General features: G+C 36.7%; 3 protein-coding genes across 5 annotated transcripts in view; 2 read left to right on the top strand and 1 right to left on the bottom strand.

Moving 5' to 3' along the window:
* The window catches only part of ttll7 (tubulin tyrosine ligase-like family, member 7), a 105,893-nt gene extending 95,340 nt beyond the window's left edge, over positions 1-10,553 (bottom strand). Inside the window, exon 1 of the mRNA XM_016282099.1 lies at positions 10,386-10,553. The gene's annotated coding sequence lies outside the window, so the exon portion shown is untranslated. The remainder of the gene's footprint in view (positions 1-10,385) is intronic.
* A 1,417-nt stretch (positions 10,554-11,970) lies between these two features.
* prkacba (protein kinase, cAMP-dependent, catalytic, beta a) lies at positions 11,971-20,146 on the top strand. The gene is made up of 10 exons (XM_016282110.1): positions 11,971-12,170; positions 14,140-14,201; positions 14,291-14,419; positions 16,380-16,478; positions 16,653-16,735; positions 16,834-16,960; positions 17,070-17,165; positions 17,243-17,365; positions 19,080-19,244; positions 19,341-20,146. The coding sequence occupies exons 1-10, from the start codon at positions 11,993-11,995 to the stop codon at positions 19,464-19,466; spliced, it is 1,188 nt and encodes a 395-aa protein (XP_016137596.1). The 5' UTR covers positions 11,971-11,992; the 3' UTR covers positions 19,467-20,146.
* An 883-nt stretch (positions 20,147-21,029) lies between these two features.
* LOC107592550 (sterile alpha motif domain-containing protein 13-like) overlaps positions 21,030-27,157 on the top strand; it is a 7,547-nt gene continuing 1,419 nt past the window's right edge. The window contains exons 1-4 of one of the 3 annotated variants that reach the window (XM_016282081.1): positions 22,521-22,627; positions 23,362-23,498; positions 23,741-23,780; positions 26,918-27,029. In XM_016282081.1, coding sequence (XP_016137567.1) covers positions 23,743-23,780; positions 26,918-27,029 — 150 coding nt within the window. In that variant the 5' untranslated portion in view covers positions 22,521-22,627; positions 23,362-23,498; positions 23,741-23,742. Of the gene's footprint in view, positions 21,047-22,520; positions 22,628-23,361; positions 23,499-23,737; positions 23,781-26,917; positions 27,030-27,157 lie in introns of those variants that run through there. The other 2 variants (XM_016282080.1, XM_016282082.1) reach the window with 2 other exon arrangements.

Here is a 27,157-nt window from a genome sequence, read left to right as displayed (position 1 = left end):
TTACCATAATCGCGAGCTTCATCTTTCAAAATAAATGTAAAGACAGAGCCCGAAAGGGGAACAGAGTCTCGTGACAGACACAGTGATGAATATGTGTTTGCAGTACACAAGCCACGGTTAAGAAAGCTGATTCCACTGTGATGTGTCTCTCTCTCTCTCTCTCTCTCTCTCTCTCTCTCTCGCTCTCTCGCTCACTCGCTCGCATGCACACACACGATGCACAAAACTCCGCATTTGAACAGTCAATAGCAAATACTTAAACTAATAACAAAACAGTAGCTGATTCAGAAGCGCCAGATTGTCATAGCAAAGTCAGAATTACCTCCTCTCCTAGGTTCACGAAACGGTTGTCTATAAAATGCATTGCTGTTCTGTTGTAAGTAATCTTAAAGATTCCTAAATGCATCTACTTTCGGAAGGCCAAATAAAGTGCTTTTGCTTTCACCTAGAAACACACAGCGTCTCCCTGACATGCTGCTTCAACACTAACTGCGGTTACTGAAACACACGCCTTCTTTCTTTGCATGAACATTTGGGCGGCATTATGCAAATATTTCCACATAGTGAGGTAGATATGTGGAGGCGTGTTAGAACGAGCCGTTTTAGGGGGCGTGGCAGAGTCTTAACTTTGATAAAGAATATCTCTGAGGTTTTGAGACTTTAGTCTTTGCAACTTCAGGGAACTTATCTATGCACAATCAGCTTGTAACACTCCAAAGAGAAAGGAAAACTTGAAATTGCATCATATGACCCCTTTAAGCTATTTAAAAGTGAAGGAAAGCGAGGAAAAGAGGGAAAATTCAAACGAACAATTGCTTTACGCCGAATTGCCGCTATTTGAAAGTGAAAGTAAAATGTGCACGCCGCTTTTGCAAGCTATTTAAAAGTGAAGGAAAGCGAGGAAAAGAGGAAGCGCCCCTGCCCCCACGGTGATATTGCGAGGTAGGGAGTATTATCGGTGTTGTCACATGTCGATTAATCGGTGGGAAAATTTCCTCACCGTCACAACCCTACTCCGCATCACCCTGGTGCCATTTTGGAAAGTATCCACTGAAAGTAAACCCCGTATGCTATTCTGTGTCAGCTGCGTCACGCGGATACGTTGTTTTCGTTCAAATCAAAGCGAAAACAATGTAGAAAACGTATCCACGTGACCAGGGCCGTCCTTAGCTGACGCGGGGCCCAGTGCGAGGTAGGGAGCGGGCCCCCCTTAGTCCGTTCGCGATCGCATTCCTTTCAGATTTTTGCTTGCTTGCTTAGCAGGATTCTTAGCAAACTGTTGCATCACCATGACAATACTTGACCTGAAATTAAAGCCATATCCTGTATTTCTCAACTTTGTCACTACAGGTTTTATTTTTTATTTTTTTTAGGCCTACACTTTTGACTTAAAGGCTCTTTCACACGGGATGCGGCAAGCGGTGGAATCAATGAAAATTCTGTCATTAATTACTCACCCTCATGTCGTTCTAAACCCGTAAGACCTCCGTTCATCTTCGGAACACAAATTAAGATATTTTTGATTAATTCTGAGAGCTCTCTGACCCTCCCATAGACAACAATGTAATTACCACGATCAAGGTCCAGAAACGTAGCAAGGAGATCGGTAAAATAATCCATGTGACATCAGGGGTTCAGCCGTAATTTTACAAAGCTACGAGAATACTTTTTGTGCGCAAAGAAAACAAAAATAACGACTTTATTCAACAATTCGTCTCCTCGGCATCACCCCAGCGCCATTTTATATATATATATTTACACGCGCGACACAGCTGACACAGAATATCATACGCCGTTTACGTTCAGTGGATACTCTCCAAAATGGCACCAGGGTGACACGGAGACGAATTGTTGAATAAAGTCGTTATTTTTGTTTTCTTTGCGCACAAAAAGTATTCTCGTAGCTTTGTAAAATTACGGCTGAACCCCTGATGTCACATGGATTATTTTACCGATCTCCTTGCTACGTTTCTGGACCTTGATCGTGGTAATTACATTGTTGTCTATGGGAGGGTCAGAGAACTCTCAGAATTCATCAAAAATACAGTATCTTAATTTGTGTTTCGAAGATGAACGGAGGTCTTACGGGTTTAGAACGACATGAGGGTGAGTAATTAACGACAGAATTTTCATTTTTGGGTGAACTATCCCTTTAACGTAACTGATGATATTCTTAGCTATATTCTTAACTAAACGACTTGTCACAAGCTGATTGGTTCCCGTAGCATACACAGCCAATGAGCTTGCTGCTTTACATTTAAATGGCTGATTAGCATTCGCTTGAGCATTGCAGCGCACCTTCAGAGCAGTGTTGCCTGGTAATTACATTGCTGTCTATGGGAGGGTCAGAGAACTCTCAGAATTCATCAAAAATACAGTATCTTAATTTGTGTTTCGAAGATGAACGGAGGTCTTACGGGTTTAGAACGACATGAGGGTGAGTAATTAACGACAGAATTTTCATTTTTGGGTGAACTATCCCTTTAACGTAACTGATGATATTCTTAGCTATATTCTTAACTAAACGACTTGTCACAAGCTGATTGGTTCCCGTAGCATACACAGCCAATGAGCTTGCTGCTTTACATTTAAATGGCTGATTAGCATTCGCTTGAGCATTGCAGCGCACCTTCAGAGCAGTGTTGCCAACTTAGCGACTTTGTCGCTAGATTTAGACACTTTTTTAGACCCCCCTACCGACTAGACTTTTTTTCCAAAAAAGCGACTAGCGACTTCTTGGACAAACCTTAGCGAGTCTCTGTGACTCGCTGGTACTGCTGCACGAGCGCCAAGCGCACACACACCAATGTCTCTCTGCGTCTGCTCTGAACTTTATTCCATCCTAACTCAAGGAGAACCCGTATAACTGTCTTCCACAAACGTCGTACTGTCAACAGCCTTACTTTGACCATCAGAAAATAATTTACCCACATATACGTGAGCTTGTGGAGCACATGCGATGCAGACAGTTCAGAAAGGAGCGCTCACTCTTAAAGGGGCCACATCTTTTTCACTCGTAACATTTAGTTCAGTGATAGTGAAGAGTTTATGAAACATTGTTTAGTGATAGTTAAAGATAATTACGAATTAGTTTAATACATAAAGATATTAATAATAATAATAATAATAAAGGTAACGAAGCAACAAAAATTATTTTTGTGCGAAAAAAAAAAAAAAAAGACTTTATTCAACAATTCGTCTCGTCCGCATCACCCTGTAAACAGCGTATGCTGTTCTGTGTCAGCTTTACAGGGTGATGCCGAGGAGACGAATTGTTGAATAAAGTCGTTATTTTTGTTTTCTTTGCACACAAAAAGTATTCTCGTAGCTTCGTAAAATTACGGTTTAACCCCTGATGTCACATGGATTATTTTACAGATCTCCTTGCTACATTTCTGGACTTTCATCATGGTAATTACATTGCTGTCTATGGGAGGGTCAGAGAACTCTCAGAATTCATCAAAAATACAGTATCTTAATTTGTGTTTCGAAGATGAACGGAGGTCTTACGGGTTTAGAACGACATGAGGGTGAGTAATTAACGACAGAATTTTCATTTTTGGGTGAACTATCCCTTTAACGTAACTGATGATATTCTTAGCTATATTCTTAACTAAACGACTTGTCACAAGCTGATTGGTTCCCGTAGCATACACAGCCAATGAGCTTGCTGCTTTACATTTAAATGGCTGATTAGCATTCGCTTGAGCATTGCAGCGCACCTTCAGAGCAGTGTTGCCAACTTAGCGACTTTGTCGCTAGATTTAGACACTTTTTTAGACCCCCCTACCGACTAGACTTTTTTTCCAAAAAAGCGACTAGCGACTTCTTGGACAAACCTTAGCGAGTCTCTGTGACTCGCTGGTACTGCTGCACGAGCGCCAAGCGCACACACACCAATGTCTCTCTGCGTCTGCTCTGAACTTTATTCCATCCTAACTCAAGGAGAACCCGTATAACTGTCTTCCACAAACGTCGTACTGTCAACAGCCTTACTTTGACCATCAGAAAATAATTTACCCACATATACGTGAGCTTGTGGAGCACATGCGATGCAGACAGTTCAGAAAGGTGCGCTTACTCTTAAAGGGGCCACATCTTTTTCACTCGTAACATTTAGTTCAGTGATAGTGAAGAGTTTATGAAACATTGTTTAGTGATAGTTAAAGATAATTACGAATTAGTTTAATACATAAAGATATTAATAATAATAATAATAATAAAGGTAAGAGGATATGACAATGATATCTATTGAATGACAAAATTTAACTATTTGCTCAGGACACCTGAGCCCGAGTCAGGTGGTTGCTGGGAGGGACTTCATCTATCAGCTTACATTGTGATTCCTGTTTGTAATGACACACATAGTGCGCATTTCTACCTAGGTAAGTTTGAGCTATATTGGCTCAGACAAAGTTTCTTTAGGTCGTTAGTAAAATAAACCTAAGGGTACAGCACCCAGGTTCACATTGCTAAGCCACTAGTTAATTTCTTACAAGCCCAGAAACACATTTAAGTCAAGTCATTAGTTTTACGCTATCTGGTCAACTGATTAGGTTACACACAGCTATAGTCCACTAGCGTTAAGCCATTCGGCAAAAGCAGGCCCAGGCTCACATATGGCGCTTTTCCACTGCGTGGTACGACTCGGCTCGGCACGGCTCAGTACGGTACGGCATGGCTCGGCTCGGCTCGGTTTGCGTTTCCACTGCAGTTCAGTACTGCTTTAGAGTGGGCGGGATTATTCACATGTCATTTATAGTTGCGCCGCGACTCCTGAAAAACTTTTTCATTCCCCGTTGCCCCATCAAGCTCTCGCTGGATCCGCTCCTCTGCTATCATTGAGAGGAATGTCTGTACATCCGCAACAGACAACGAAAAGGTGCGCTCGATCAAAACAGTTGCGTTCGGTCCTTCGCTGGCTGTGCTGATTTAATCTAGCGGTTCTGTTGTGTTTGTGTCGCAAATTCAGTGACGCAGGTAGTGATGATTCTCTCCGGCCAATCCGTAATCAGCAGAGTTTACACGTCACGTTTTGGTAACGGTACGGTTCGCTTGGAACCTCAACCGAGGTGGTACTAAAAAAAGTACCAGGTTCCAGGTACTGTACCCAGTGGAAAACCCCATCAAAATTGAACCGTACCAAGCCGTAGCGTGCCACACCATGCAGTGGAAAAGTGCCAATAGATAGCAAACACGTGGTCCCATGGCTCTCCAAAGCAGCAGCAGTACATATGTCTTGGCAATAGATCTGCTTTTTGGGGGGATTTTATCATTTCATCTTTCTCCTGTTTTATGGGGATGCTTTCAAGCATATTATTGTATAACAGCAGTACGTTTTCATGCTGTCAGCAGCATACGCATTTTAGCTGTTGTTTATCTTCTTGCTCCAGCTTTGTTGGGGGGTTATTTTATATGCTAGTTGAGCAGCAGCAGTATGTCTTAAATGCTCACAGCGGGTTCCTGTACTGGCTTGCAGCAGCAGCAGCAGCAGCAATAATCTACAAATACAGCAATAACCAACAGCAGCAGCAATTCAGCAGCAGCGTAGCAGATCTATTCCGCCAAGACCAAATACATTAACATTGTCATATCCATTACCATGCTAAAATCTTCCGAGAGTTCCTATGATAGAAATACCAAGTTCTGTCATAAAACTCTAGATGGCACAGGCTATGGGTCCTTAACAGATGATATTCTTAGCACTAAACGACTTGTCAGAAGCTGATTTGTTCCCGTTGCATAAGCAGCCAATGAGCTTGCTGCGTTACATTTAAATGGCTGATTAGCATTTGCTTGACCATTGCAGCACACTTTCAGAGTTCCTCTGAAACACTCCACCTTCCCCAGCTCCACCTGTATAGATCTGCTATGGGTTATTTTATACACGATTTGTGCAGCGGCAATATGTCTTAAATACTCACAGCACCATATCGGCTTATGTATTGGCAGCAGAAATTCAGCAGCAGCAGCAGCATAGCAGAACTATTCCGCCAAGACCAAATACATTAACATTGTCATATCCATTACCATGCTAAAATCTTCCGAGTGTTATCATGATAGAACTATCATTATGGTGACATTCCTTATGAGTTATGGGTTTTATACTGTACAAACTATATTCTATCCCCCTACTCCTAAACTTACCCTTATGAAAAAAAGTATTGTACTAAGACAAGTGAACATATGCTGAAATGTTTGAAAAAAATTTTACTTTTGATGATCTGTAGTGACATCAGTACTAAGAGTTTTGAAAATGTAACAGTTGCTTGTGAAAAAAGCTTTTAAAAAATTATTTTAAAAAACTGTATATGCTAATGTATTCAGCAGCAGCAGCAGCGTAGCAGAACTATTCCGCCAAGACCAAATACATTAACATTGTCATATCCATTACCATGCTAAAATCTTCCGAGTGTTATCATGATAGAACTATCATTATGGTGACATTCCTTATGAGTTATGGGTTTTATACTGTACAAACTATATTCTATCCCCCTACTCCTAAACTTACCCTTATGAAAAAAAGTATTGTACTAAGACAAGTGAACATATGCTGAAATGTTTGAAAAAAAATTTACTTTTGATGATCTGTAGTGACATCAGTACTAAGAGTTTTGAAAATGTAACAGTTGCTTGTGAAAAAAGCTTTTAAAAAATTATTTTAAAAAACTGTATATGCTAATGTATGATCCTCAATCGTTTAGTGTATGATGGCCAGTTTTTCCTCTGTAACTATTACAAAGTCGGTAAGTGTATGATGCCTAGCATTTTAAAATCTGTTCAGATTTTAAAAGCCATGTAGTGTATTCCAGCCTAAAGAGACATCACTGACAGAGGTTCTCTATGCCACAGCATACATACCCTACTAATTGATGATAAATTTCACCAGCTGAATATTCATTTTAAACTCTTCAGCATTTTGAGATACTACTTTCTGGTCCGAGAGAGGTGTTTGAAGGGAAAGGTTCAAATACTGGTGATTGAGAGTAGGGCTGCACAATTAATCGAATTTCTAATTGCGATTACAATTATGGATGCCACAATTACGCAATCTTTCAAAGCAGCAATTAATTGTTGAAAGTCCACTTATGTTATTCTGCATGCTTAAGATGCGTTTTTTTCTTTCTACATGTTATCTTATTCCCATTATTTTAATTTTAGTTTTAGTATAACATTATAATACCATTCATATTTTTTTCTTTTTTTATCATTTAAAGAAGAAACCAATCCGATGTATAGTTGACATTTGAGGCTTAATACTATAGAAAAGCACTAAAAGTTTTTCAGTTAGTGTGTTTTTAGCTTGTTTATTTTCATATAAAAATACGTCATGCATTTGCATCAAACAATGGTATAAACATCATTCAATGTAAATTGTGATAATCATAATTAATAATCGCAATTACAATTTCAAGGGAATAATCGACAATTATGATTTTTGTCATAATCGTGCAGCCCTAATTGAGAGCAAAACGTGACCCACAAAACCTCATGTCATACATGTATGACCGATGTGACAACTAATTGTCATCTGTGCGTCCATTCAGACAGCATATCAACCAAACTTGCTCCTTAAATTTGAAAACTTCTCTCAACACAGCAAGACTTGTTTCTGCCTACACAAACACTGAGGACTTTTGACAGGAAATCAAAAACCGTGGCATGTCAATTAAAGAAAAAGGAATTTAATGACGCTTCTGTTAATCATTCATAAAAAGTACCAAGATTCTGTATGCATCTGAGACATTACAATACTAATTACAAGTTCAATTTTAAACTGGAATGATGACAGTGAATAAAAATATCCAAAAAGATTAATTCTGCAATGAATTCTGCAATGAACATGATTAATATACAAAAGTGTACGGTCTTTTTGTTTGTTTGTTTTTTACTTGACAATCACAGACTTGCATAAACACAATTTGTACACCGTCTTCATGATATATCAAAACAAAAGTGGAATCATGAAATGGCTTAGTGTGATAATCAAATAACAAAGGCTGCAATATGCGTAGATCTCAGAGCAGCTCAGTTTATAGTAAAAGCTGCTTATGAACTCCATTTATGCATGAGCTGTGAGTTTGGGACACTTATAATGTGCATTTATGCAGCACTTAGCCAGATTTGTACTGAGAAGCATTTATTAACCTGTTGCCTACAAAGGAGAAGGACTCTCTGTGGTTTTCAAAATAAAAGCTTAATGGATTAGCATTTGAATATTAAGAAATTAAGACATAAACATTAGTATTGCAATTGTACAGTTGTACTATATAATAAAATCATTATTATTATTTTATTAAACAGTTCATAAATTATCGGAAAGTAGAAATTATTTAAAATGTGTGAATAATATATTTTTTTAAATATGTGAATTGTTGTTCATTGCGATTTCAAAAATAAAAAAATGTAAATAAAATAAAAGACTTACTATTGATACTTTATTCATCCAAATATTAATAAAAAAAAAAAAAGGTTACTTAATTGCCCAAATAATTGGTCGATTGCCAAAATAAATGACTGCTTAAACCAGGGGTGCCCAAACTCGGTCCTAGAGGGCCGGTGTCCTGCAGAGTTTAGCTCCAACCCCAATTAAACACACCTGAACCAGCTAATCAAGCACTTATAGGCATACTAGAAACTTACCAGCAGGTGTGTTGAGGCAAGATGGAGCTAAACTCTGCAGGACACCGGCCCTCCAGGACCGAGTTTGGGCACCCCTGGCTTAAGCTATTCCAAGATTTCCATTACAAAAATTGTAGCTTGTCACTGGGGCAGCACCCTTTGTGCCCCTTCTACTTCTAAAGGGTGCATATTAGTACCTTAAGTTAAGGGATAGTCAACCAAAAATGTTAGTATAATTTACTCACCCTGACGTCGTTCCAAATCTGTACGCCAGTTGCATGACAACTGTAAGGTATAAGTGTTCTAAATGAAATGGTAATGAAAAATACCTTTTCATGGATTAAGCATTGAGAAAAGACTCAAACCCCTGATAAAGCATATCACACACATCACAAAGTCACACTAAGCATGGGTTGTTATGTTTTGTGTAAGTTTCTAAAATTAGGAACAGCTCTTAGACATGGGCCTATATGTCTCCTTGGCAACATCATAACCACACCAGTTTTTCTTACACCATGCAAGAAAAAAGATGACCAGAAATCTCCAAAGCTTCTTCTCTGAACAACAAAAATGTTTATTGAAACAATGAACCAATGAGCAAACAACATCAATTCATCCCAGAAACCATTCTCTCCCGTCAACAGAGGACTTCAGTGATGTAATCAACTTGAATCACTGGTCTGCTGCACAAAACTCATGGCACCCCTGGAGTGGCCTAGCCAGTCTCCAGATCTCAACCCCATAGAAAATCTTTGGAGGGGGTTGAAAATCTGTGTTGCCCAGCGACAGCCCCAAAACATTACTGCTCTTGAGGAATGGGCCAAAATACCAGCAACCGTGTGTGAAAACCTTGTGAAGACTTACAGAAAATGTTTGACCTCTGTCATTGCCAACAAAGTGTATATAACAAAGTATTGAGATGAAATTTTGTTATTGACCAAATACTTATTTTCCACCTTAATTTGCAAATAAATTCTTTAAAAATCCTACAATGTGATTTTCTGGATTTTTTTTTCTCATTTTGTCTCTCATAGTTGAGGTATACCTATGATGAAAATTACAGGCCTCTCTCATCTTTTTAAGTGGGAGAACTTGCACAATTGGTGGCTGACTAAATACTTTTTTGCCCCACTGTATATGAGGTCTACTGCTAAGAAGGATAGATCCTGCGGCATGGGGTGGATATACTGTATATACAAATGCATAGATGCATCCTGGTCCAGGTTTTTGCTGATCTGGCTCATGGGCACCGGTTAATTCATGATCACTACTGTATATGATAGAAGTGCTCAATGAGGATGCCTAAGTCCAGATCTGCATCCAAACACCTGCTATTCTCCTTTTCCTGTCTTCATAATAACTCACAGTTAAAAACACATTGCGCTGTCATGTGTTTCAGTTGTCTCTGAATTCTCTGCAAGATCTTCTGATGCAAGGAGGCCCAGATGATAGACTAATAAAACACTGGTGCTGCATTGCCAGGATTTATGAAGCTCTTCAACTACACAGCGAAAATTACAAACTTATAAATAATGCTTAGATTATGGTGCATGTTATTAAAGTGACAAATAATCATTCATTATAAAAGGCAGATGCGGATGCGCCGCATCCTGACACTCAAGACATCCTGATGGCTTACAGCCACTGAGCCTGAGCCATTGAATAATTGTATGTCAGTAACATTATTATTATTATGTATAAACTATGTAACAGCTGTAATCAGATCAATGACTATAAAAATGAGAAGGTTTTGAGTGAATTACCTATACACAGGTTCCAGCCTTTGTCTGCGATGCTGTCGCTGTTGCTCTTTCTTTTCGGTCTCTTTGTGTATAAGTCTTATTTGTGGCCGTAATGCATATTATTTCATTTTAACATGTCATTTAAAGGTTTGGCATTGAATGAAATCCCTCAATCTGCTCTGTAATGTTGTCCAGTTACCGCAAGTGTAAAATGAAGATGGACCGATCCATTGCTGGAATAGGGGCGCATGGACTGCATAGTGTTTACACAGTACTAATAACACTATATAATTAAACCACAATTTGTCAATTGGTATTTCCTATAGATTCTATAAAATTAATGTTTATTTCTAAACGGTAGATTAATAGGCGTGTGGTCAGTGACCATAATTACCATTAAAATTGTGAGTGGCCATAATTACCCACTCTGAAATAAATGGAATCTTCCGGAGCGCACGGACTCATAGCAACAAACCAATGTTTCCATCCGGGTTCTTATTCCGATGACTAATAATAAGAGGCTACTAATAAATCTTATATATTTCCTATTTCTAAAGTAATAAATAATCATATTTTCTTCTTTTCGATGTTATTTTATGAACATAACACTGAAACCTATTTAAACCCCAATTTCAAACATGTGTAGGTCTATAGATCCCAACTACAAGAACTAAAATCACAGTTGGCCTACAATAAATACACTTTACTTTATACATTGTTTTTTTATATATATATTTAAACTTTAATACTAAACAAATATCGATGCAATGGTAGTGTCAATTTGTCGTAGCATCTGTTTAAAATATACAATTTAATCAAGTCAATTTGAATAAGTTGGCCAATAAATATATATGCCTAGATGTTTTGCTAAAATACAGTACTAAGAATTTCTAAGTTTCATCACTGATGTTTATTTCGTCTGTTCTCCGCTTGATAGCGCCACACATTAACACATTACGGCCTTCTCAATTGTTTTCTAGGTTTCGTTTGCTTTGTTTGTGTGCAGGCTTGTTTTTATTAGGCTATTCTCTGGAGTAAGTCATAGTAAATTCATATGCTAAGGGGAAAAAAACCATTACATTAATAATTACATAAATGGTTTTATAGAGCGCATGACACAACAGCAACAGCAATAAAATAAAAAAAAAATGAAATAGCCAGACACGTTTGATTTATATTTTAACTGATTACATTGCCATTTTATTTATTTTTTTAAATTATGTACATCATAGTCTCATCAAATGACATAATCAATATCTTAAAATGTAACTTTGTATTTTCGAGAATAAGTAAAACATTCCTACAAGGTAGTATTCACAGGTTATCTCTCAGTGAGAATCAATACATTCTTCCTGTGATGGCCTTTGGAACTTCAGAGTGTCTTTTTGTTTTTCTCCACTGTTTTGGGTGTTGAGCAAAGGGCCTGATGTGTTTACTTCTTCACTAACACAGAATACTCTAACAGAAAGTATAACTAGCTCAGTTGGTGGTATGACAAAAACTTGTTTGTCAACCCAAGCCTCTCAAACAGGAAATGACTATTACTTCTGTGCTACCGAGACTTTAGTTGAAGAGCATTTGTGGTTATCAACAATTGAGAGTTTCCTTCAGTGTGAGCAGTGCATGTGATGGCCCAGACAAAAGATCCAAACTTTGGGCAGTCATCAGGCACTAACTCTGCCCTTCAGAGGCTGGACACGTTAGCTAGCCGATTTTTTTACAAATATCGAAAAGGGCACCAGGAGAAGGGACTAGAGAATGAGGGGCCACATGTTTCAGATTATACCGTGCTTTGGGATGCAACAAGTAAGTCAAAGCCTTTTAAGTGAAATATTTTAAAATACTTCATTATTTCTATTAAATGCACAAAAGGTCTGTTTTCTTCAAATGATTGACTCTTGATCTAAATAAACTCATTTCATATACTGTAGAGAGTCTCTGATGAATTTTCACAACCTCTATTGAAGGATATGATGTAGGTTTTTTATTGTAATTAGCTGAAGGGTGCAGAGTAAAATGTGTTAGCCTTTTTCTAAGTGCATATACAGTATATTTCTGTACACTTTGATTGGTGTCAGACTTTTTGTGGTTTCGACAGGAAGAGATCAGTTTGCTTTTCTCAGCCAGCAAAACTTAAAGCGCACTAAACCTGTTTACCGTTTTACAACATCACGTTTCCAATACATAAAGTATAATCTTTCCTTTTAGTTAATGGCAGACCTGATAATACTAGGTTGCCGTGCTAGGCTAAAATGTAAATGTAACCAAATTGTTACTGATAATACATCCACTGACAAACGTATGCAAGTCAAATCTCATGTTCAGGTAAACCTCATTCAGACAGATATCATAAAAATGATGTCTATATAATGTTATATTATTACAATGTTTGTTGTAGCTGGTTTTGTGAAAACAGTGCTATTTATCTAGTAAAGCTGTCAAGTGGAGAGATAATATTCTAGAACAGTTTTTTTTATGCAGTGTATAATTTTTGTAGTGCAATGTTGTCTCGCTGTCCTTTCTCAATCTGCTATTAATTTGTTAATAAATGTCAGAAGAAACTGCTGTATTGATCAGCATGAGTATCACGTAGTTAAAACACATTTGTGTGCATTTTAAAGTAATTTCAGGAGTCTCCATAAAAGCAAGATAAATCCAAAAGAAAGTAATTGCTGATGTGTGGCTAATAGTCAGCTGGCCGTTGTAGATCTACATTAAATGATAATCAAAAGATGGCAGTGTTGTCCTTTTAATTAGCATTTTATGTCTGGCTTTGACATAATATTCTAGAACAGTTTTTTTTATGCAGTGTATAATTTTTGTAGTGCAATGTTGTCTCGCTGTCCTTTCTCAATCTGCTATTAATTTGTTAATAAATGTCAGAAGAAACTGCTGTATTGATCAGCATGAGTATCACGTAGTTAAAACACATTTGTGTGCATTTTAAAGTAATTTCAGGAGTCTCCATAAAAGCAAGATAAATCCAAAAGAAAGTAATTGCTGATGTGTGGCTAATAGTCAGCTGGCCGTTGTAGATCTACATTAAATGATAATCAAAAGATGGCAGTGTTGTATTTTAATTAGCATTTTATGTCTGGCATTGATTGACCAACCAGATTAAAAGACAAATGAGTTGATTAGTCACTAGCAGCATCTTTGTTGCTGCCTAAATGAAATGGCAAGACCTCGAACAAGCAGAAATCATCCACATTTTATAACACATCCCGTGTTTTTTGTTTTGTATTTTGCACTTTTTAAAAATAAGTTTCAGTTTGCATAGTGGTTTCACATGTTGAAAATGCGTTTTCATAACACAAAACTCAACTCAAATGCTCCATAGCAGAAACCTATGCAACTTGATATCTTTCAGTTCACTATAGTACACACTTGCTTAAATATTTGCATTTTTTTATTATGTCTAACATATGGTGTTGGCAGAAAGATAAAGGAGAGTGACTCCACTGACATTTAAAATCGGCACCTTTTTAATCTTGTTCAAAAACATATAATAACATTTCAATCCCGTTCAATGTAGTTCCCATGATCAGAACTAGAAATCCCAGGGGATGCTAACAGAATGATTCATATCGACCAACTTCAATGCATTAAATAAGCTGTGTGTTACGAATTTAAATGGATTCAAATTCATATAAGTTGAAAATGTTTAAGGATTATGTTCTGTTCCAAATAAAGGAATTTATTGTTTATCTGAGAATCATGCATTGAGCTATCCTTTGGCAGTTGATCATTTTAATTGTGTTATCTCTTTAATTAGTGAAAGAATTCTTTGCACAAGCCAAAGAGGATTTCTTGAGAAAATGGGACTTTCAGCCACAGGTATGGGAGCATTATTGCAATAAACAGGAAAGTCAGATACAGTTGTTTTCAGCAGAACTAATCGTTGACTTCTGGCTTGGGTTCTGCAGAGCACATCGTGTCTAGATGACTTTGACAGATTGAAAACTCTTGGCACTGGATCTTTCGGAAGAGTAATGCTTGTCAAGCACAGACTGTTGGGACGATACTACGCTATGAAGATTCTGGACAAAGAAAAAGTGAGTATGCGTGCTATTCACTCCCCCCACCTACAATCCCTGCCAGTACGAGACTTGTGGGTTCTCGTGTACAGCACTCTCTCCCACCTTCAATACCACGACTGAGGTGTCCTTGAGCAAGGCACCGAACCCCCAACTGCTCCCCGGGCGCCGCAGCATAAATGGCTGCCCACTGCTCCGGGTGTGTGTTCACGGTGTGTGTGTTCACTGCTGTGTGTGTGTGCACTTTGGATGGGATAAACGCAGAGCACTAATTCTGAGTATGGGTCACCATCCTTGGCCACATGTCACGTCACTTTTTATCGTCACGTCACCTCCTGCAGGACCCAGCCATCTGGACAAAGAAAAAGTGAGTATGCGTGCTATTCACTCCCCCCACCTACAATCCCTGCCAGTACGAGACTTGTGGGTTCTCGTGTACAGCACTCTCTCCCACCTTCAATACCACGACTGAGGTGTCCTTGAGCAAGGCACCGAACCCCCAACTGCTCCCCGGGCGCCGCAGCATAAATGGCTGCCCACTGCTCCGGGTGTGTGTTCACGGTGTGTGTGTTCACTGCTGTGTGTGTGTGCACTTTGGATGGGATAAACGCAGAGCACTAATTCTGAGTATGGGTCACCATACTTGGCCACATGTCACGTCACTTTTTATATATCCTCCTGCAGGACCCAGCCATTTTATTTATTTATTTATTTATTTGTTCTCTGTGCAAGACATTTGTTTTTGTGAATTTCTATGAGACATACCATTCTTTAACACAGTCCTGGTGTCTCTTAATGAGTCTTCATCCTGGGTCTTTCTTAAAAATGCAGAATGTATATTATTTTGAAACTGTTTATTTTCAATTTTTCCAAAAAAAGAGTATGTTTTTACGATAAAGATATTTATTCAGTGCATCACTGTAAAAATAAATAAATGAATATAGTTAGTTAGTTAGTTTACTCAACTTATGGAAAAAATAGTTTGATCACCATAACCATTAAGGGTGTTCTGTAATTTCAGAGAACATAATAAGCTATAATAAGTTCCATAAACTCAAAAGTAAGTGATTTAAGATCCGTTCACACTCTGTTTATTATGAGCGAGTTTATTATCCGCTGTTTTTGTGTTGTCTGCTGCTTTAAAGGCTCGAGCTCTTTCCTCTGTGGATTCTGATTAGTTGTCATTGTTTTTAGCTTTCATCAGCTGGGAATAAATACTGTTCCTCATTGTCATCAATGTTATAGCTGTGGTGTGGACTTCCCTATTATCATAGAATTAGAACAATTATTAATGCTTTGTACTTTTAAACTGTATTAAAACTTTACAGTTATCATTAAGCTCAATAAAGTTCAATGAGTATCAATATTGCACATTGCCGATGCAATAACTAGACCTTTCCACTAAACTAAGTTTGCTTAATGTCACAAAATTCTCTGAATCATTTGATTCAATTGAATCATTAATGGTGACTTTAAAAAAAATATATAAAAAATATTAACAGTAGATAGAGCTAAAACACAATTATTGCCTGATGGTGTTTTTACATATAGAAATAGGGTACAAAAAGGCTAATGTTGTTTTATTTGACCAAAATACTGGAAATGTATTTAATGAGAATCCCTAAAATTATCACATATCTTTTTGAAACAAAGGATTTCCAGTTTTATTAAAGAGGATTCAATCCTATTAATCCATTTTTCAGTAATTGCCAATAAAAATCCCTCTTGATGTTGGTCGTATATATCTACACTATATCACTCATTCTTTAATCTTTTTTTTTTTTGCAAATTAGTTTGCATTAGCAGTATTCAATAAAATGTTTTTTTTACTATACAGTTTTTTGGCCCAGGGGGAATTTTTTTTATGCATATATAAATAAATAAATCTATCCTCAAAATGTGTAGAATTGTAGTCTGTTTGTTTTTGTTTCTTTTTTTTTTTATTCTGTATTTCCTCCTGTTTTTGACGATTTTTCAGGTGGTGAAGCTTAAACAGATAGAACACACATTAAACGAGAAGAAAATATTACAAACAGTGTCCTTTCCTTTCCTTGTGAAGCTGGAGTTCGCTTTTAAGGTACACATTCAATTTATATTGAAAAGAAATACAATGTCGGAGGGTGTGCTTCTAGGATGCAGCATCATTGTCAGGGTTAAAGCTACTGAAAAAACTCAGTGTTATTACATGAAAAACAGGAACTAATTGTATTACATAGCATTATGATGTTTTCATGTTTAATTACCGTAACAGGATCATTCAAATTTATACATGGTCATGGAATATATCCAAGGTGGTGAGATGTTCTCACATCTGAGACGGATTGGAAGATTCAGGTAAACAGCTTGAAAACTAGCTAATAAAATGTCCTTCTTATGTGCCTTTACCTGTCTTTTTCTCTTATAAATGCAATAAGCATGTTTTTTCCTCATAGTGAGCAGAACGCACGGTTTTATGCTGCTCAGATTGTTCTGACCTTCGAGTATCTTCATGCTCTAGACCTCATCTACAGAGACCTTAAACCTGAAAACTTGCTCATCGATCATCAGGGATACATCCAGGTGTGCCAGTCACTTATTAGCTCCGATTAAACGTTTCCTGCACTTTGGTTGTGTAATTTATATTTTAATGAGCTTTTATTTATAACTCTTATATTTGAATGTGATTTAGGTAACAGACTTCGGCTTTGCCAAACGAGTCAAAGGCAGAACTTGGACGTTATGCGGTACACCAGAGTACCTGGCACCAGAGATCATTCTCAGCAAGGTAAGAAAACACGGCAGTAGTTCTTACTCCTCTAGAAGTTAAAGAAATCCTCAGTGTTTTCTCTCTTTCTTTGTTAGGGCTACAACAAAGCTGTTGACTGGTGGGCATTGGGTGTTCTGATCTATGAAATGGCTGCTGGATATCCGCCTTTCTTATCTGACCAACCTATTCAGATCTATGAGAAAATTGTATCTGGCAAGGTCAGAAGAACTTCAGTCATTTATTACAGTACCAGTAAAATTCCCTCTTGGTGTTGGCCCTACTGTTTATCTATACTCTATCCCTATTTCTTTAACCATTTATTTTTACACAAATTATTTTGCTCCATCAGTACAATACAGTACAACAGATAAAGTGCAAGTCCTCTATCCATAATATTGCTTTTTCCAGCGAAAATTCACCTCATCTGAATCAGGAGAGAAATATGCACAGATCTGTTGCTGTTTACAATTGGAAACAATCCAAAACTGTTGTAACAAAAATGTTGGTGGTTTTGATGTGAGAGGACAACAGGGGATGAACTTATTTTCTGAGGAAGTGTGGATATGGATTACTAATGTATTTTTACATTTAATGTATTTATTTATTTTATACATAATGGAAAATGTCATGCAAAATATGATTATTTTTAAAATAACATGTCTTTATAGTAAGTAATAGTGTGTGTGTGTGTGTGTGTGTGTGTGTGTGTGTGTGTGTGCGCGTTTTTGTGACAAATGAGGACATAAATTTGTATAATGACAAAGGTATGACATAGGTATTACAAGGAGAAGGTGACTTTTCAGGACATTACCCCAAGTCCCCACTTTTCAAAACGCTTATAAATCACACAGAATGGAGTGTATTGAAAATCTGAAATAGCACAAAGTTTCCTGTGAGGGGTAGGTTTAGGGGTAGGGTTGGTGTAGGACAGGGGTGCCCAACCCTGCTCCTGGTGATCGACTGTACTGCAAAGTTTAGCTCCAACTCTAATCAAAGACACCTGCCTTTAATTTTTAAGTGATCCTGAAGACCCTAATTAGTTGCTTCAGGTGTGTTTGATTAGGGTTGGAGCTGAACTTTGCGGGACAGTCGATCGCCAGGAGCAGGTTTGGGCACCCCTGGTGTAGGGCAATAGAATATATGGTCTGTACAGTAGAAAAACCATTACGCCTATGGAGAGTCCCCACTTTTCACAAAAACAAACCTGTGTGTGTGTATGCGTGCGTGCGTGTGTGTTTGTGTGTGTGTTTAAGCAAAATGAGAAAAGGGGGAGACTTGATCATGCTTGATGTTTAATTATGTTGGGACTTAGAACTATTTCAGTTACACCAGGTTACCATTGTGATGAAGATTGGAGCTTTTGCTTAGGCAGAGGATGGATATGTATAGAATAGAACAAGATTTTCTAAGGAGCAGAATTTGCATTTATTATGCTAATATGTGCTAATGTTTGTTAATAGTTAGTTAGTTAGTTAGTACAATCTTATAATTCAGTGATGTAACAAAACAGTTTTGCAACATAATATAACACATAACTACTTTAAGACTAGTTAATATGGTCACTTCAAAATAACTTAATTCAATGATTTGGAAGTCATGTGAACAAATTACTTAATTGATGTGCATGTATAAACAATGTAAATCCAGAACACGTTCTACAGTGCATGGTATTTAAATAAATCATTAATAAAAAAATTACTATAATTAATACATTAATATAATTTGAGTATTTTTTAAGTTGTTCCAAAGGATCATTTTGTTCTGTGCATACTTTAAAACCCGTGCTAACAAAAGTTAAACATTACTGACAGTCAGGGAACAAGGGGGAAAAAAAGACCAACTAAACGAATAAATGGCAGAGGCAATTAAACTCATGCCATCCCCCAAATGTTCTAGACATTTCCAACAGATGTGAATATTTCATTTCCACAGGTACGATACCCTTCACACTTTAGTTCAGACCTGAAGGATCTTCTACGCAATCTGCTGCAGGTGGACCTCACAAAACGCTTTGGCAATTTGAAAAATGGAGTCAGCGACATAAAAAACCACAGCTGGTTCGCTACAACAGACTGGATTGCAATCTTTGAGAAGAAGGTGTGACCTTTGTTGTTTTCTTTCAGGTTTCAATTTTTTAACTGGTTCTTGAGAACTGCTCTTATAAGCTGGTTTATTTTTTCAATGATTTTACAGATTGATGCTCCCATCATACCAAAGTGCAAAGGACCTGGAGACACAAGTAACTTTGATGAGTACGACGAGGAAGACATCCGGTTATCTGTTACAGAGAAATGTACAAAAGAGTTCTTGGAGTTTTAGAGTATCTGTAAAGGCTTTAGTAAAAGTTTACATGGGTACTTTGTCTTGTTATGCACCTTCAAAGTTGAATCCAAGAACATCACAATTCCTTCCACATTGCTTCATTCAAAGAGACTTGGGGAGATTTGGAAATTCACAGGTGCCTTTATCAGTGAAGTTTAGTCTACTGCATTAAAAAAAGATCACATAGTCTTCTCTTTGGAAACATTTATGGTTAAAGTTGAGATTTTTTTAGTTGTGTTCATCTTTTATATGTTAATTAATTTATAAAATGAATAAAGCATATTTTTCCTGCGTTGAACTATTTTTTTTCACTCATGTCTGTTACACATGAAAGAAATGTGCAGTATATGTTCAGTATTAATACATGAGAAAAGCTCAATTCCACGTTATGTTTAAGTGTGTGTGTGCACGATATCTGTTTGTGGAATATATGCGCTGAAGAAAGCTTTCGGATGTTCAGAAATATCAAAAGGTAAAGAAAGTATTTAAAAATATATGATCCTGATATTTCATCTAAAGTCTTGAACTGCACTGAAATTGAAAATGAAAATAGGCTTTTGATTTGTGCACCTTCTCATCTGTCTTCTTATATGGACCACGTGAATACTTTTTTTAAAGAGAAATGTTATATCTGCTGTAGAGATTATGATGTCCAATTTTGGGACAAATTATTTTGACACTGAATTAAAGAAAATTATTTACATTGCTTTATAATGTCCGATGCCTTTTGTCACTTCTGTTTGTCTGTGAGTATAATTGTGAAAGATGCTAATATTATAATATTATACAAGTAGAATGTTAATGCATTTTAGTTGGTGTTAAAAGCCTGTTATAACAACTAACAATTTATGGCTTTTTTTATTTATTTATTATTTGTTTATTATCCTTATAACTTTTTTTTATGTCAAAATGTCAGTAGTCTGACGGCATTATTTTATTTTTTCTAAGATAATTGTTTTGGTTTTAAAATAAGTTATATTGTGAATTTACTCATTATATATGGGAATAAGTTATTAAATACTTAATTTACAATAAAAAAAATCTATTTTCTGGTTTAAAAATGATGGCTGTGATTTTGTTCATCGTGTTTCTCTTCATAAACACTGAACCTGTCAAACCAGCACAGATGTGAAGAGAAATGCTTATTTAATTTCCTTCAAAAATGTGATAGATTGCTCAAGCTGTTTTTCACATTTAAAAGCTGTTTATATCAAAATAGCGATGGTAGTAGTTTTATAACGATGACAGTAATATTAATATATTTTATTTGTTAATAATATGTTTTATTTTTGACGGATAACCTTAGAGTTTACGATGTATTTCACAGTTTTGCATGTTTAACATGTCTCTCTTGTCTTACTGACCTGAACTGAACTACTTGCTGAACTATAAATGCTTGATCATCTTTTTTATTGCTCAGATCTTAAATTTTTTTTGCAGAATCAATTCTCTAAGTACACCAAGATATATTCATAAACTTTCTGGAAGATGGGGCAGCTTTGCACAGCAGGAGACTGATGAGGAGACAACTCAACACATCTAATGGAATAGAGCAGTCTCAGCTCTCTGACAAACAGGTGAGAGCTAATAGATCAGAGCTAATCAGATTAATAAGATGATTATTGTTCACATGAATGCAGAGCTTCTGTTATGCACCTCAAGAAATTATTTAGAATTTGCTTAAACATGACACAGTTGATTGAATTTTGATAATGCATCTCCCATACTGTAGTAGTTCTTAGAATCTACAACAGTGATGATAGATTAAAATTGAATGTATTAAACTTTGTTTTATTATTATTATTATTATTTTATCCAGCAGTCATGGAAACCAAGGAAAATGGTTCAGTGGACACCAAAAGGTAGGTGTATATACAGTAATGTTGGGTTCGAGTTGAGTCGAAATCTTTAACAATTAAATTTGAGTGAGAAACATTTAGGAATGTCTTGTCATCTTAATTTTATGTTGTTACTGTACTTTTGAATCTTTCATGTTACACATGAAGGGATTTTGACAATACTCATCAAAACCAGTAGGCCAGAAATAGTACCATATTGACCCGAATATAAGACAATGTTTTTTTTCTTGGAAATACATCTGAAAAAACTTGGTCGTCTTATATTCAGGGTCTAGACTTTGACATGTCAATAATACACCCACAACAATAGGTGGTGCCAAATACGCATAAAACGAGTGTGCCATGAAATACGTAATGTAATGCGTGTTGTAAAGATCGCAAGTAAAAACTAAAGAAAAAGAAAACCTTACTGTGACTGTCACGTTAGCCTGATGGGACCAAACTCCAAAAGTATGTTTTTTAAGCAAATAACGGTTCAGTATTGCAATTAAGAGCTATGTAAGCATTAATATTTTTACATTGGCCACTTAAAATCGTTTATGATTTAGCTCTCTCATGATTATAACTACAAAACTAACCCTATGAAAAAGTGTAAGATAATAATCAGTCCCCTTGACTGATGAAGTTAATACGCATGCGCAGGCAAACGCTCAAGCGCGTCACACACGATCCGCCTACTCTTGCATAATTGACACCCTCTCATTAGCATGTTGTGCAGAGGAAAAATAAATGTGGAACTACATTCAGAAATAAATGAGTGATCAAAGGAAAATAAATAGGATAAGTTTTGCATTTCCTTAAACATTTTCCATTTGCCCACCAATTTATTTTATTTATTTGCCTACTTTCATCACGTTTAATTATTTCTATATGTATTTAAACAAGAATATGTGTATTTATGCACACATTTATTTATTTATTTGTGCATTTATTTATTTATTGTTTTTGCAGGTTTCGGCCTCCATACACATCAACAGAAAAAAGAAATAACAAAGCAAAAAAAACATTGTGAATTACTGTCCGTTGCAATTAATGTATGCTAATTGCTTGTCAAGATGCTGATTTACCCTTTATTCTTTATTTATTTTTCTTGATGTAATTGAAATTGCCTTGTTCACTGTTGGAGAGACTGCAACAAGATTGTGAACAACTACATTTCCCACCGTTCGAGACTACATTACCCATGAAGCCCCGCGCCTGCATTTGTCGGATTGTGCTTGGGGAAAAAAGCGTAATATTGTTCCAATGATCGAGAATCAATAACATTCAAAGCATCTACATACAACATCTGTTAAATTGGTAAGATAAAAGCCTTTCATCCAAATAATTGGAAATTGTCGATTTGTTTTCTCAGAAAGACGGCAAATGTTATAAATGTTGAGTTAATGGAAGCTAGCTAGCTAATGAGTTTATCATCTGCTTCATTAATCATCACACTGTCGAAATTCATCATGAAAACACTTGTAATGTATTAAATAGATAATTTGATGATCCAATACTTCTGTTTAACCTGTCAGAATTCAGTGATGCAGCTACAGATACATTCGGTCTTGCTATATTTCAGACGGCATTTAAAAATCAAGAATACTTCATTTATAATAAGTTATTAAATACTTAATTTACAATAAAAAAAATCTATTTTCTGGTTTAAAAATGATGGCTGTGATTTTGTTCATCGTGTTTCTCTTCATAAACACTGAACCTGTCAAACCAGCACAGATGTGAAGAGAAATGCTTATTTAATTTCCTTCAAAAATGTGATAGATTGCTCAAGCTGTTTTTCACATTTAAAAGCTGTTTATATCAAAATAGCGATGGTAGTAGTTTTATAACGATGACAGTAATATTAATATATTTTATTTGTTAATAATATGTTTTATTTTTGACGGATAACCTTAGAGTTTACGATGTATTTCACAGTTTTGCATGTTTAACATGTCTCTCTTGTCTTACTGACCTGAACTGAACTACTTGCTGAACTATAAATGCTTGATCATCTTTTTTATTGCTCAGATCTTAAATTTTTTTTGCAGAATCAATTCTCTAAGTACACCAAGATATATTCATAAACTTTCTGGAAGATGGGGCAGCTTTGCACAGCAGGAGACTGATGAGGAGACAACTCAACACATCTAATGGAATAGAGCAGTCTCAGCTCTCTGACAAACAGGTGAGAGCTAATAGATCAGAGCTAATCAGATTAATAAGATGATTATTGTTCACATGAATGCAGAGCTTCTGTTATGCACCTCAAGAAATTATTTAGAATTTGCTTAAACATGACACAGTTGATTGAATTTTGATAATGCATCTCCCATACTGTAGTAGTTCTTAGAATCTACAACAGTGATGATAGATTAAAATTGAATGTATTAAACTTTGTTTTATTATTATTATTATTTTATCCAGCAGTCATGGAAACCAAGGAAAATGGTTCAGTGGACACCAAAAGGTAGGTGTATATACAGTAATGTTGGGTTCGAGTTGAGTCGAAATCTTTAACAATTAAATTTGAGTGAGAAACATTTAGGAATCTTTCATGTTACACATGAAGGGATTTTGACAATACTCATCAAAACCAGTAGGCCAGAAATAGTACCATATTGACCCGAATATAAGACAATGTTTTTTTTCTTGGAAATACATCTGAAAAAACTTGGTCGTCTTATATTCAGGGTCTAGACTTTGACATGTCAATAATACACCCACAACAATAGGTGGTGCCAAATACGCATAAAACGAGTGTGCCATGAAATACGTAATGTAATGCGTGTTGTAAAGATCGCAAGTAAAAACTAAAGAAAAAGAAAACCTTACTGTGACTGTCACGTTAGCCTGATGGGACCAAACTCCCTTTGTGATTTTAAAACGTAAGACAGTACCCAGATTTGAAGACTACAATAAGATTTAACTTCTACTGTTAATAAGATTTTGGTAGGCTACTATTAGATGGATAGCCTAAATGTCCTAATTCAGATGCAAGTAGGTATAGCTGCAGACCGGAGATCTTCAAAATGGGGCGTGAACTCCAAAAGTGGGCAGAACCTCCAAAATGGGGAGGGGTCTCTTTGCGCAAAGACTTTCACCATTGGCTCTGGCTTCGGCCAATTGTTATTGACTTACATTTCAAAATAAAACTTTATAAATTAAACATTGTTTCTAATTGATCTAAAATAAAATATGCTATATAAATAAATATTCTCTGTGAGAGCAGAGCCCAAAGCTCGTGGCCAGTGTTGTTCGGACCGGAGTTTGAACCGCTGCTTAATTAACGGGAATCACCCACGAGCTCAATGCAGTGCAGGGGAAAGATTTTACTCTATTGCTTTGTTTTAGCCAACGGGGCTCAAAATTCACAGGGTAGGAGGGGGTAGTGATGCTGGGTGTAACTAAAAAGGTGCCATTGTTTGGGGAGGTCCGGTTGGGGAGTTACGGAACGATCTCAGATCGTATAATCTTATCAACCGTTTATCTCCTGAACTGCAACTTTCTTTACCACGCTATTCAGCGCCAGTCCCGCCGTACAGTCAATTTCACTGGTTAAGGTTAGGGTCAGGTGTGGGGTAGGCTTAAGGGTTAGCATTTATTGTAGCATAGTGTAGGAAATCAACACTGTGATTGACACAACCAATACAATCTTTAGAATCAGCTGTGGGGCGGAGCTTGCACTGAAGTGGATTGGGAGAAAAAATTGCGCATGGGTGTCATGTGCCTGTCTGTCAATGGGAGGAAGCCACGCCCTATTTTGGAGCTCCCACCCCGTTTTGGTGTTCCCGCCCCCATTTGGAGATCTCCAGGCTGCAGTTATACCCTTCTCTTCAGATGGGCTACCTGTTTTGTTTTTTAATGTTATATCAGAAAGTGGATATTTTTTAAATATGATTGTTGGTACCTTTTACCAATTTTTACCATACTTTCAAAACTAAAATTAAAATAGGAAAAATATGCAATATTTTGAAAATAATTGAAAACAAAATGTGTTTTACTGAGAAAAAACAAGATTTGGTTTTTAAAAAGCCTTTTTTCCAAAAGGTACATCTGGAAAAAGGGGGGGGTCGTCTTATAATCAGGGTCGTCTTATATTCGGGCCAGTACGGTATTTTCATCACTGGCTCTGACTCAGAAAAGTAGAGCTTGCCTTCTCAATCCATTTGTTTAGCCATCCTCGAAGTTGCTGTTGCTTCCCCTGTAGAAATGAAAACAATGTAGAATTTAAGGATTTTTAATTTCGTCTTCCCAATTAATGGACCATTTTTAGAAATAATTCATTTTCTGCCTTCAGTTTGTGTAAAACAATTCTTGAGGGGGGAAAAAAATCACATTTAAATAAATATGCTCCACATTGGCTGAGTTATTTTCAAGCGGCAACCTCCCGCTCTCTCTGGTGAAGCCAACAAGGAAGTGACTTAAACTGTAATTCATCAACTGGCCGCTGGCTGCAAAAGGGAGTCAGTCCCATAGACTCCCCATGTTAAAATGCCCAACTTTACAGCAGAAAAAAAACATGTTTACAGCCTGGTACAAAAAATGGTTTTGGTCTATATAGCTAATTTTGCCCTTGATGACAACTGTGAGGGGGGTGATTTTGTTTTATAACTCATCCGTTTAAATTATATTAAGCCTTAAAGTTCTGCATAATTAAGGGCGTGGCCACTTGAGTGACAGGTGGATTGCCGCTGCTGTCACCACCGTCGAGCTAGGTGGGCGTGGCTTCAGCAACCTGCTCCCGCCTCTTTGCCCATTTTCGATTATCCGGGAGTGACGCGCTGCCAAGATGGCGACGGCTGCCTCCGCCCACTTTTGAGCTTCAAAAATGCTCTTCGGAAACCTACGGGTGACGTCACGGACACTACGTCCATGTTTTTATACAGTCTATGGTTATTTTCCAAGGGAAGAGCCATGGCAACCAGACTGAAAATAATTGTTTGTATGGCAACTGTTGTCAAAGGAATCAGCACTGATTTTATGTTCACAAAGTGTCACTTGTTAAAGATCTGATTTTTTTTTTCCTTAAGATCTTTTGTGCAAATTTTATAAGCAATTTCAGCACAGACCCTCTCTCAAAAACTCTGCCCTCCAAATACATTTCAGTCAACCCAATATCAGCATATACAAATGTGTAAAATGCAGAGAACAGTGTCTATTTGGCTTAAAAAATAAATAAATACAAAGCTCCCATATTCTTTTGTGCTGTTACAGAGACAGTGTGATTTCTCAGGACACCTATTTAGTGATATTTTACTGTAGATTTAAAGGGTTAGTTCAACCGAAAGTGAAAATTACTCACCCTCATGTCGATTCAAACTGCTTGATTCATATGGATTTTTCTTATGATCTCTTTATGCATGTTTTGAAGTGTCCGAGTTTTAATGGAGGGAGAAGAAATCCCTCAGATTTCATTAAAAATATCTTCAGTTGTGTTCCGAAGATAAACAATAGTCTTATGGGTTTGGAACAACATGAGAGTGAGTAAATGATGACAAGACGTTCTTTTTTGGGTGGACTAACTCTTTTGAAGATTGTATAGACGTACAGTATTTGGTTAAATCATGCTAATGCATCAGTGAAATCTTTTTCTCTCCCTAACAGTTCTGTGGAGAACGGGCAGCTTTCTGATCCAGCCCACTGGGCCGTAGCGGATGTGGTCAATTATTTTAAAGCTACAGGATTTGAAGAGCAAGCTAACGCTTTCCAGGATCAGGTAGGGATTTGTTGTCATATTTTTATTTATTTATATATTTTTTTGTAAATATTTCTACAAACCAACCAGGTTCATATGATATAATATTCAGAAAATGTTCATGTGTATATATATATATATATATATAT

The sequence above is a fragment of the Sinocyclocheilus grahami genome, unplaced genomic scaffold, assembly GCF_001515645.1.
Source record: "Sinocyclocheilus grahami isolate Dianchi unplaced genomic scaffold, SAMN03320097.WGS_v1.1 scaffold154.1, whole genome shotgun sequence".
Taxonomy (NCBI): domain Eukaryota; kingdom Metazoa; phylum Chordata; class Actinopteri; order Cypriniformes; family Cyprinidae; genus Sinocyclocheilus; species Sinocyclocheilus grahami.
Note: the sequence above shows the minus strand (reverse complement) of the source record. Positions and strands in the feature narration are given on the sequence as shown.

Bases quoted from the DNA above. Each gene is read 5' to 3' on its own strand.
- prkacba (XM_016282110.1), top strand. From the start codon at position 11,993: ATGGCCCAGACAAAAGATCCAAACTTTGGGCAGTCATCAGGCACTAAC. The intron at 16,736-16,833 runs GTAAACAGCTTG...TTTTCCTCATAG, and splicing joins AGACGGATTGGAAGATTCAG to TGAGCAGAACGCACGGTTTT. The intron at 19,245-19,340 runs GTGTGACCTTTG...ATGATTTTACAG, and splicing joins TTGCAATCTTTGAGAAGAAG to ATTGATGCTCCCATCATACC.